The 12,237-nt window shown below is 34.1% G+C and overlaps 1 protein-coding gene across 1 annotated transcript; it reads left to right on the top strand.

The window, feature by feature from the left end:
• The first annotated feature begins 2,625 nt into the window (after positions 1-2,625).
• LOC105785622 (microtubule-associated protein 70-2) lies at positions 2,626-9,135 on the top strand. The gene is made up of 11 exons (XM_012611734.2): positions 2,626-3,325; positions 3,434-3,519; positions 4,723-4,788; positions 4,867-5,037; positions 5,152-5,322; positions 5,459-5,614; positions 5,714-5,860; positions 5,948-6,019; positions 6,103-6,618; positions 6,699-6,880; positions 8,556-9,135. Exons 1-11 carry the CDS (start codon positions 3,067-3,069, stop codon positions 8,593-8,595), a joined length of 1,866 nt encoding a protein of 621 aa, XP_012467188.1. The 5' UTR covers positions 2,626-3,066; the 3' UTR covers positions 8,596-9,135.
• The last annotated feature ends 3,102 nt before the right edge of the window (positions 9,136-12,237 follow it).

Genomic DNA, 12,237 nt, shown 5'->3' with positions numbered 1-12,237 from the left:
GTAGCTAAAGACAACGCCAAACCGTCTTGAAAGAAAGGAAAAGTGAGAGTTGTAGACGAGTGACGAAAGAATTCAGTTTGTACTTTTATGATTCGAATTCAATATACATACATACATACATACATACATACATACATACATACATACATACATACATACATACATGATTGTTACATATTAGTTATTGAGGCAAGATTATTACTTGTTTTATGAATCAAATTATGTTTGACAGTGTTAAATGCCTAGAATTGAATTGTTCTGAACATAGTAGAAACGAGCATGATATGAATTGATAAATGATATGTAATATGAATTGATGATGAAATGGTATGAGATCATGATAGAAAAATCGATTTATAATATGTAATTGGAACATTGATTACCCTATTAGCTGTTTAGGCAGAATCAAATATAGTTGTCATGCCATAGGGTCAGGTATAATAATTATAAGCCATCTTTGTTAGGAAACTTGGGGTGGTAGATTGTACTAGTTTTAATAGCCATCGTTATCGGGGAACTTGGGGTAACAGAGTAAAATATATTTGTGTGTCTATCTTGAGTTCGTGTCGGGTTAATAGGGGTTATAAAACTTGAATTTTCTAAATGACGTGTGATATGAAATGATGATGGAAATGGTACATTATGTATACTCATGAAATGTGACATATGATAGCATGTGAAAGATCATGTGAGTGGGTTAAAAATGAGCCCTGAGGGCTGATATGGAAATGAGACAAATTAATAGGTTCATAAATGAAATGAGATAACAAAATGAATAGGTAATATATTATGAATTGAAAGTGAATGAGATTTGTTATTTGAAAGCTTAATATTATATGTATATGGATAGTTAATTGAGATTGTGCATAAGTTTGGTTTATGAGACATGAATTGTGATTTGAAATTATTGAAACTAGTTCATGATTTGATTCTAATTCTAATATGTCATTGTTATTACTATTTGCAATGGTATTATTAACTTGAATCATGAAAGTACCACTGAGTTTTATCGCTTAGCATACAATTTGTTTATTTTGTGCGCAAGTATTAGTAGATCCCGAAGACTCGAGGAGTGATCCAGCATCCAAATCGCAACTCTTGACTCATCAATATTTGTATAGTTCTTTATGTTTTCGATATATGACATGTACCTAATGTTTGAGTCAGTTTTGTAAAGTAAATGTCAACTTAACTTTAATACATGAATTAGAAACGATGTTGAATTTAAAGTTGATGCAAATGCCTACTTGAATTTTAGGTACTAAATGATATGGTGTTGATTTTCTGTTGGCATTTGGAATTAATGTTTAATGGATATTGCGCAAAACAATAGGTGACATCACAACGATAGACCTTAAACGTCACGACGTGAAATCGACAAAGAGCGACATCGCAACCATGGACCTTCAATGTTGCGACAACATTCACTGTTTTGTCAAGGCCGCGACTTGATACCCTCAATGTCGCGACGCCAACCTGAGAATTTTAAAAATATTACATTTTAGTCATCAACCAACCTCGGTTTATCGAAAGATCTTTCATAAGCTCGTTCAAATCCTAATTTTAATTATATAACATTTTGTGATTATGTATTGAGCTTAATAACATGCGTAAGCTGTTTATTTGTTTTGCTATTATGATCGTAATTGTTTTGGCAACAAATGTGACATCTTGTAATTCGAACCTGATGATCATGTCAGATATGGGGTGTTACATGAACATACTAAATGAATTTTTTTTTGAGATAAAGTAGTACTGATGTTAATAATTGAATTTAGAATAAAAACTTAATTTTTGTTTTTACAAATATTGACTTTCAAAATTGATCATTTTTTTAGAAAAAATTGGGTAAATTACACCTAAGTTCAATAAACTATTAGTAGGTTTACGTTTTGATCACCCTAAAAAAGTTATAAAACCACTCAATTATTTGAAAGTTTTCATTTAAGTCACTAAACTATTCAAAAGTTTCATTTAACTCATTGGATTGTAAAGTTTTTTTTTTGTTAAAGTCTAGCTAGTGAGCTCCAACTAACGATTCGATGATCGATATGATGGATCAATACCCATTAATGAGTAGAAGAACATACCTTAAAAATCTAAGTTGATCTAACGGTCATTGTCGAAGATCGAAGAATAAATATGTTTGGATTTTGGTTTGTAGATTCTTGATGTTCAAACTTGTTTAATGAAACCTAAACAATAGAAAAGAGGAGGAATGAGAGTTTTTGATTGGTGCAAGTGATCCGAACAAAGAATGCTATACATCGGTGATTTTAATAGCCCAATGACTTAAATAAAAATTTTTAAATAGTTTTATGATCATTTTGTAACTTTTTAAAATTAAGTGACTAAAATATAAATTATTAATAATTTAATGACCTTAAATGTAGTTTATCAAATTCTTTTACAAAACTACATGCATATATATATATATTAACGGGATTTTGCATCCATCCAAAATTGCGAATTGGATTCTACTAAAGTTGCTGCGTATTACGCACCCTTAACCGTTTTAGCAACCCGTATGCGTATTGTACTCCCGGTTTATCCTAAACTGAATCTAGTTTATAAAAAAAACAAGGCGGCTAGAAGTTGAAGTTTTACTGTCCGATAATACACAGTCCCCCAGCTTACACGCTTTTTTGTCTGCTGAAAATCAGGCGAAGCCTTTCCTTCTCTAAACACAAAACACTTGCATTAAATTAATCCCATGATTAATTAATTTAATCTCCTTTGCTAATTACTCTATTTTCTCTCTCTCTCTCTCTTCACTCTGTCAGTAGTCACTGTAACCAGATTTAAATCCACATTCTAGAGAGAGAGAAAAAAAAAGCAGCAAACATTATTTTCTCTCTTCTTCATTCTCTCTCTTTCTCTTTTTTCTTTTTTTTCTATATCTGATAATCTGTTTAACAGCTGTATTTGAACTGATTTGAAACCCTAGCATTTGGATCCACTTTGAAGTTTTAGATGTGAAGCAAGCTTCTCTCTTTGGAAAGATTTTTTTTTGGATTTGGTTGCATTTGGGGGTTGAAGTGGTGAGAGGAAGTGTTTGAATCGGAGATGGCGGAGATTGACGGCGAAGCGGTGGAGGTAGGAAACAATGCGAGGAGTGAGTCGCCGGTGAGGGTGACGTCAAGCTCGACGGGAGTACCTCCGCCGTTGACGGTGTCAGCGTCGTTTAAGGAGAGTGGAGGGAAAGGTTCGTCGAGGAGGAGAGCTGTTAGACCTAGCTTCGATGCGGATAATGAGTTCATTACGTTGCTTCACGGGTCGGATCCGGTGAAAGTAGAGCTCAATCGGTTGGAGAATGAAGTTAGAGGTGAGGAATGTAGCTCGATCTAGTTGTTTTTCGCCTTGATTCGGCCCAATTTAGCTCCTTTTATAATTATAATTTTGATTATCTTTTTTGTTTTGTTTTGGGTTACAGATAAAGATAGAGAATTGGGAGAAGCACAAGCAGAAATTAAAGCATTAAGGATGTCTGAAAGGCAAAGAGAAAAGGCTGTCGAAGAGGTCGATTACTTTTCTTTTTTTGGAAAAATATAATCATTGGTATTTATTTTATTTAAGAAATTAGTTTTAACTGATTGGTGAAAACGCTTTAGTAATAGTGGTAATTTAAGTAGTAATTTATTTTGAAAATTTTGGAAATTTGCTAGTTCTTTTTTTATATTTTCTGATCTTAGTGTGGAAAGTCCAATGTTTTCCTTTTTTTTTTCCTCCACTTAGATGGATGTTTTATTTTTTTGGGAAAATATTACGATTTATTTTAAGTTTAGATATGATGATGCTTATACAAAAGAATTGATGGAAGACAGGACTGTTTGTATTTCAGTGTAAATTGTTATTTTACAGAAGAAAAGTAGATCCTGCAAAATTGATGAGTAAATGTTCGTGTCTGCCTGTGTCTCCATTGCTGATTGCAAACCTATGTTAAACTTCTGATAGTTTCTTGGTTTTTGCGGATGTAATCTGCTGAAATACATAATACATAACTGTTCTGTCAAAGTCATGTTGGTTGGAAGTTTCATCATTGAGATTTGTTGCTCGGTAATTTTAGGAAGTCATTGGTGGGCTGTCTCATCTAACACCATGAACCATTTATCCAACTTCATTTTCAGGTTGCCTTCTAGTACCTGCATGATATGATTTTAAAATTGTAGATTATGACTAATTAGTTTCAATGTTTTGCATATCTTAAGTTGCTTTAGTCCTGTCTGTTAATGTTGCTTGGCCTGTCAAAGCTGTCATACGATTTCATGTCTACATGTCTAGAACTTGAGTCATGGTTTCCTGTTTAATTAACTATTCTTCTTCCATTTATGTTTTGTACTTCCTATATTTAAATCTGTAATGGGGTTTAGTGACCCCAATCTCATGATTGAATGGATTGATTTGATGTTTAGAGATTCAGACAGTTAATTGCCTCTTTGTCTTCTGACTTACTGTTTCTGGATTGCATATGATCCCCTGTCTTGTTCAGGACAACTCGTGATCTTTATGTCTTTTACATACTTGCCAACTCTCTTGCATCAAAGAGACTTGTTTATTAACCTTTTGGTAGTAATTGAATGTAATGTATGGTTTTGACTGTTTGTGGTGTTGGATAAGTCTGAAATGTGGGTTAACATTGGTCATCTGACTTGGAGTTCTTATAATATTTTGTGATTGAGACGGATACTGACTTTGTTTTCTTATTTTTATTTTGAAAAATAGCTCACTGATGAGCTCTTGAGAATGGAAGAGAAGCTTAAGTTGACTGAATCTCTTCTGGAAAGCAAGGTATTGCTTTGGGATTTTCTCTAGCTTATTGTTTTATGTGTTGTGTTGCTATAATTAGTTGATAAACATGTTCCGCAGAACCTTGAAATCAAGAAAATAAATGATGAGAAGAAGGCATCGATGGCTGCTCAGTTTGCAGCAGAGGCCACTCTGCGGAGGGTTCATGCTGCTCAAAAAGATGATGATATGCCTCCAATTGAAGCAATTCTTGCACCATTAGAGGCTGAACTGAAGCTTGCTCGGCAAGAGGTTTTGTTGCAACTTTTGAACTATTGCTTCTGTCCCACAAAGAGAAATGAGAATGTTTTTTAAATTATATGTGATTGAGTATTCTCACTGATTAGTTCTTGTGGTCCCTTGCAGATTGCTAAACTTCAAGATGATAACAAAGCACTTGATCGTCTAACTAAATCAAAAGAAGCAGCTTTACTCGAAGCTGAAAGGACTGTACAGGTTGCATTGGCCAAAGCATCCATGGTGGATGATCTACAAAATAAAAACCAGGAGTTGATGAAGCAGATAGAAATTTGCCAGGTATGGTAGTTGTTCTTGGTGTTGACTTGCATCGGGTGCATCAAATTTAGGACTCAGGAGTTGGGCCATATACTTTGTGCTTAGTCTGTATTTTATATAATGAAGAAAGTCACATATTTATGACTTGTCTATGTAGGAAGAAAACAAAATTTTGGACAAAATGCATCGCCAAAAAGTTGCAGAGGTTGAAAAGCTTACACAAACAGTAAGAGAGCTGGAGGAGGCTGTTCTTGCCGGTGGTGCTGCTGCAAATGCAGTTAGGGATTACCAGCGGAAAGTTCAGGAGATGAATGTAATCTGCCTAGCATTTAAGTGTTTGAGTTTTCATATTCTTTTATGTTGATATACTCTTAGGTCTCTTTTTGAATGAATTATTGTTTTTGTTCCTTAGGAGGAAAGAAAAACTCTTGACCGAGAGCTGGCACGTGCAAAAGTAACTGCAAATAGAGTTGCCACGGTTGTAGCAAATGAGTGGAAAGATGCTAATGACAAAGTGATGCCCGTAAAACAATGGCTTGAAGAACGGAGATTCTTGCAGGTTTTTGTGGATGGTTTTTCCTATTCAGTACAAATATAGGCCCTTAAATTAATAATTTCTATTCATTGTGGATTTTATTTCTTACAGGGAGAAATGCAGCAGCTTCGTGACAAGCTTGCTATAACTGACCGAACTGCAAAATCTGAAGCACAGTTGAAAGTAATAATCTGATTGGGACACTTACCATTCTTTTCTCTTTGTTGATGTTGCTGCTTTTGAAATAAAGGCTTTTGATTTTCCAGGAGAAATATCAATTGAGGCTTAAAGTTCTGGAAGAGAGCTTGAGAGGATCTTCTAACAGTCTTAGTCGCAGTACATCAGATGTAAGAAGCATGAGCAATGGGCCTTCTAGGCGTCAGTCTCTGGGTGGAGCTGATAACTTCTCAAAACTTACATCCAATGGGTTTTTGTCGAAGAAATCGCCAAGCTCTCAATTGAGATCCTCTTTGTCTTCTAGTACAGTTTTGAAGCATGCTAAAGGAACATCCAAATCATTTGATGGAGGCACAAGATCATTAGAGAGGGCTAAATTGCTTTTAAATGGAACAGGTTCAAATACTTCATTCAACCAGCCTTCCGACAGAACCAAGGAGAGTGAGGCACAAAATGATGAAAAACCGACTGATTTCCAGCCTGTGCACACAGAGGATAATGTTCCAGGTGTATTGTATGATTTGCTGCAGAAAGAGGTCATAGCTTTGAGAAAAGCTGGTCACGAGAAAGATCAAAGCCTCAAGGATAAGGATGATGCAATTGAGGTTGATACTTGTTCTGCCAGTTCAATACCGTTTAAATTTACCCTTCTGGATATATGCTCAAGTAATCCTTGTGTTTTCAGATGCTTGCTAAGAAGGTGGAAACATTGACAAAGGCAATGGAAGTTGAGGCTAAAAAAATGAGAAGAGAAGTAGCTGCAATGGAGAAAGAGGTTGCTGCAATGCGTGTGGAGAAAGAACATGAGAATAGGGTGAAGCGGTTTGGTAACTCCAAGGGATCTGCTGCTCAGCTGCTTACTGGAAGGTGCGTTTAGATTTAAAATTTCTTCATTTCCTATATTGCTGTTGTTGCATTTTTCCATTACCAATTGTGGGGTAAGCAGCTGTGATGTCAACCTGTATGTTTACTCTAAGCATGCTGCATTTCCTTTTTGCTTTGAATTTTCTAACATTCATTTTTATGTTTTTGTACTATCATATGCTAATTCTAAAGTTACACGTGGCAATATTATATCCCTATCCAAGTTTTGAATTTTTTCACATGGGGGTCAGCACTCACCAGTCATCTGATGAACTTGCCTTTTTCTCTATATTATTTTCTCTACATCTTTGAACCTATAGGCCTAGACGGCTAAGAAGAAGAAAGTCATTTGGTAAAGTTAAAAGATGCAAAAGAAACTTTGGCTTTTTTTTGGGGGTGGAAGGGAGGAGCTGCATGATGCTATAGAAGCATCTGAGTAATTCTTGGAAAACCCGTCTTCCTAATGGTTTACAGGGTGTTGACATTCAGCAAGATTTAGCAACTTAGGCAGTTGCTTTGGGCACCAGACATGTATATTGGGTGGGCCCCTTTCTGCATCTTATGGATTTGTAATATTGCATATTTAGTGATCTTACAGAATCAACCCTTAAATACTAAAAAATACCGTTTTGAATTTCCTTGATAAGCCCATATTCTTTTAGAGTATCCAATTAAACCTTCTAAAATTCTTTTATTTTAATTAAACCCTCAAAGTTCTCTACCAGATTTTAGAGGTTTTTGTGCATAGTAAAAGCTTCATTAAACAAAAATATACTTCCAAGGCTTAATTGGGTACAAAAGGATGATATTGACAAATTAAAGTGTGGGATCTTTAGTATTTTACCTAATAATCAATTTAATGTGTTATAAACTGTTAATTGATATTTTCTTATCATATAGTATATATTTACAGAGTTGCCCTTGTAAATGCTTGTTAGATACTTGGATTTTGTAGGATATTCCTGAAGGAGTTCCATGAAATTAAGGCAAAGTCTTGAGACATGATATCTTTGGATAGCTTTTTTCTTCTTATTCTCTCTGTGGAAAATGTGAATAGGGGGAGGTTTCATTGTGAAACTGTAAAAGCTAATAACAGAAATGAGTGATTTCAGCTTCTATAATTTTTCCCAACAAAGTGCAAATAATCTGTTCTATAGAATTATACTCTTGTACATCCCAAGTAAAGTAGAAATTAACTATTATGAAGTATAATTTGATTCATAGTTACTTTGCCTCTGTCTTCACTGCAGCTTTGGGGTAGGATCGTTTGCACTGAAAGACATAATCATTTTAGAGAAGACTGTAGTTAAAACTTAAAGAGTATAATTCTATCTAGTTGTTGGTTACTTGAGTTTGCCTCTTCCTCTGTCTTCACTTCAGTTCAGAATGTTACCATACCCTTCTGGATACAGTACTTGGAGACCGCTGGTGAACTTTTGCAGAAGTGACGTGTATGTTAGGATTCATCTTAATTTGGTACTTAAAGTTGTAGTGATCAATTGAAATGAACCTACTTGTTAATTATTTCCGATATTCTGCCAATTTGATTTTGGATGACTTGCTGAAGTCAAGGCCTGCAATAGACAGATGTCACATGCTCATTTTGCTTTCATTGCCTAGAATATTGTGAATATTGATTTTCAATGTAAGTAACGGACAACTTCTCAAATTTATGCAGAAATGTATCTCGAAGTGGGTTAACACGCAGCACTCAATGACAAAAAATTTTAGTTGCAGCAGCGGCAAGGAGCAAATTTGCATAGGTCTCCTGGGTCCTTTGTTCTAGTTTTCTCTTTTATATATTTTTTTACCTCTACTTTGGTGATTGATTATAAGATTATAACTTGCATGCCGATGAACCTATATTCACTGAAATTGGTTAGTGAAGAAATCTGGAAAAAGAGTAAACCAGAGGAAGAAAACCGCTGAATCGGTATGCGACTGTCTGACATAGAGTGCTATTATTTCCCTCTGCATAGAGATGAACTAAAAAGAAAGGAAAAAAAGAAAGGAACTATTGACTATGGGCTAACCTTTTGTCAGGTTTTCTTTGGAGTGGCCAGTGGTTATGTTGGTTGTATAGGTAGTTGGTTTTCTTTTATTGTTGTGTTTTGCAGTTGATATTTGTAATCTGCAGTGCAGGTAGTGTGATTGGCCTTTAAAAAAAAAAAAGAAGTTTGTTAATAGTCTTGTAATCAAATCTTATTCTCCTGTTGGGTTGTGCTATTCTCCTTTAATAGCTATAATTTGATTGTAAATCTCTGAATGGTGAGTTTCTTTTCTTTGTTTTTGTTTAGTCAAACAAGAATCGGCTGCTAACCGTCGTTTTTAATCAATTGGTAAAGTATTGTTGTTGCGATTGCAAAATACCCACCCAATAGCACTTTCTAAAGTGTTGAATTGCTTGTTATTTGGATCAACAAGGTAGAAACGGATACAAGAATTTGTTGTGTAGTTTGAAAACATTGATTTTGTTTCCAAGACTTGACTTGGAGAATAATTTATTATGTATCAACATTGCAGGGCATCATTTAAGGTCAATTTACTCCTTGCCTCTTTATATGAACTAAGATTTGCTCTTTTACTAATATTTTACTTTGAGACTATAGTTTGATTACCATGTATTTGCATTGAAAATAAGTTCCTAAAACGATTTAGATTTGTTTCTGGAATGGTGATTTTAACAGGACTTTGTATGACATAAAATAAGTATAGATATTTGAGGATTGATCACACCTAACTTCTTCAAATAGAGTTTAATTTTCATCAAAATAAAATCTATGTTATTGTTGCTCTAAATCCTTAACAAGATGTATGTAGAGAGAGATCCACATAATTTGTGTTGAAATATGCCAACATATATGGTAGGTTGAATAATCGTTCAACCACAAGGTGAGTTACAACTAACGGTTCAACTAGAACGTGCGATTGAGGTCACAACTACTTTTTTGGGTCTGTACATGGTTTTGATTCTTAAGTCATTTTCCTAACAAACTCTTGCGCAACTGGATCTACTTTAGAAGAGTGTATCAATTATTCGGCCCTGAACTGGCTATGGACCTTCATCAATTAGGCAATCAATTTCTTTTACTAATTTTCAATTATTCTCTTCTAATTCTCATGCATCTTATCACCTCTCTCAACAGACTCAACAATGGTAGTACTTTCAAAAGTAGTAAGTAGGATCAACAAAATCATCTACCTTAGGTTCTTCAGATAGTGTGACATTACTTTCTGTTACATTGCCTTAGTCAATGCCAACCGGTGGAACAATTGGAGGTTGTTCTTGTGTAGGATTGTCTTGAGTCACAACTTGAGAAATTGCAAATGAGGTTCCTTCACCACTTTTCTTAGAACGCCTTTGAAAAGGGGTTGGAGATGATGATCTTTGATGAGAATTTTTTAAGGAAGAAGGACTGGAAGTTCTAGCTAACTTCACATGAATCATTAACAATTTTTCTTGAAAGAAAATTATCTTGAGTTATTGTGACAAGAAGGAAAAATTAAAGAGAATTTGGCTCTCTTTATGGCTTCTTGAAACTTTTGGGAGAAATCAATATCAAACCACTTCAATCTTTTCTCATAAATACTTTAAATCTTTTTGAAATTTTCCCTTTAAAAATAAGGAAAAAAATTGGCAAATCTTACCTTTCAAAAAAAAAAAAAAAAGCAATCAAAATTGAGTTAAAGGTAAAACAACATTATAATATTGAGTTTTGGTGACATGATTTCTATGCCACGTTAAACTCAATACACTTCCACTGCATTCTTCAATTTTGTGAACCATGCAACATTAAGACTCTTGGTGAAAAGATTAACTAATTGATTTTCTGTAAGAATATATTTTAGCTCAATTGTACCTTCTTCTGCCAATTCTATGATGAAATGATATCAAATGCTAATGTACTTTGCCCTTGAGTGTAGTACAACATTCTTGGAGATGTTGATCGCACTAGAATTGTCACAATAGACGGTTAAAACTAGCAATACAGCTCTAAAGCCTTTTAGCATTTGTTTCATCTACAATAGATGTGCACAACTTCCAATAACTATATACGTAACTTCAATTATTGGCAATGAGATTGAAGATTTATTATTGTTCTACCATATTAAGTTTTTTTCCCAAATAAAAGCATCCCCTGATGTGCTCTTTTTATCATCCATATTCCCAACCTAATCAAATTCATGTTTGTGTCATTCGATGGTCAAATTTTAAGGTACAAAATAGGGGTGTTCATAATTCGGGTAAAATCGAAAAAATTCGGTTAACCGACTGAATTTGGTTAATCGATCGGTTAACCGAATTTTTTCAATCGGGGGGTCGGTTGTTTTTTTTATTTTTCGGTTAACGGTTAATTCGATTCGAAACAGGTCGGTTAACCGAATTTTTTTGATTTAACCGAAAAATTAATAAATAAAATTATCCAACACAACCCAATTACCCAACCCAATAAAACTAAAACTAAAACTAAAGTCTACCCAATTACCAACCCAATAAAACTAAAGTCTAAAATTAAAATCTCTAACACTAACAGTTGTAAATTACTAAAACCCTAAAACTAAAACAGAACTAAAACCCTGATTCTTTCGTTCCTCTGTTAACTGTAACAACTACAATCCAATTGTTGCTTTTGTTAATTCAATCCCGTTGAGGTCAATTCAATCATTGATCATGGTTTCTGCTGTGAAAATTTTGCTTATATTATTATGTTAAAAAAAAAATCAGTAGCGAATCTTAATGCATGTTGAACTTCTCTTAATGTTCTGGTGTTAAGCAATCCATGGTTTGTTTTCATGATTGGCAACATTAGAAAGGTCGAAAAGGTCAAGAGCTGAACTCTTGTTTTTTTAACCTTAAAAGTTATATTGCCAAAACCAAACAATAAAATAAAAAGCTAAAAAGAAAAAGTATAATAAAATATAATTCGGTTAATTCAGGTAATTCGGTTAATTTTAGGTTAATTCGGTTAATTTTTAACCAAAAATAAAAAATATATAATTTTCGGTTAATTCGGTTAACTGACCTAATTAATCGAAAAAATTTCGGTTCAGTTAATGTTTTTTTAAAAAAATTTAGTTCGGTTAACGGTTAAAAATTTTGGAAGGTCTGTTAATTCGGTTATAGCTAATTCGGGTCGGTTAACCGAATGAACACCCCTAGTACAAAGTGCCATTAATGTAGCAAATGATAATTTTCACAGCCTTTTAAGTGTGACTCCTTGGCATTTACTTGGTACATGGCACAAGGCACATACATCCACACTAAAAGATAGGTTTGGTCTACTTGTAGTGAGGTAAATTAGGATGACAATTATACTACAGAAGTTTCTTGAGTCAGTTGTAACTCCCTTTACATTTGA

Source organism: Gossypium raimondii, chromosome 1 (genome assembly GCF_025698545.1).
Source record: "Gossypium raimondii isolate GPD5lz chromosome 1, ASM2569854v1, whole genome shotgun sequence".
In the NCBI taxonomy this organism is placed as follows: Eukaryota; Viridiplantae; Streptophyta; class Magnoliopsida; order Malvales; family Malvaceae; genus Gossypium; species Gossypium raimondii.
The sequence above is the reverse complement of the archived record's forward strand: the minus strand, read 5'-3'. Positions and strand labels throughout refer to the sequence as shown.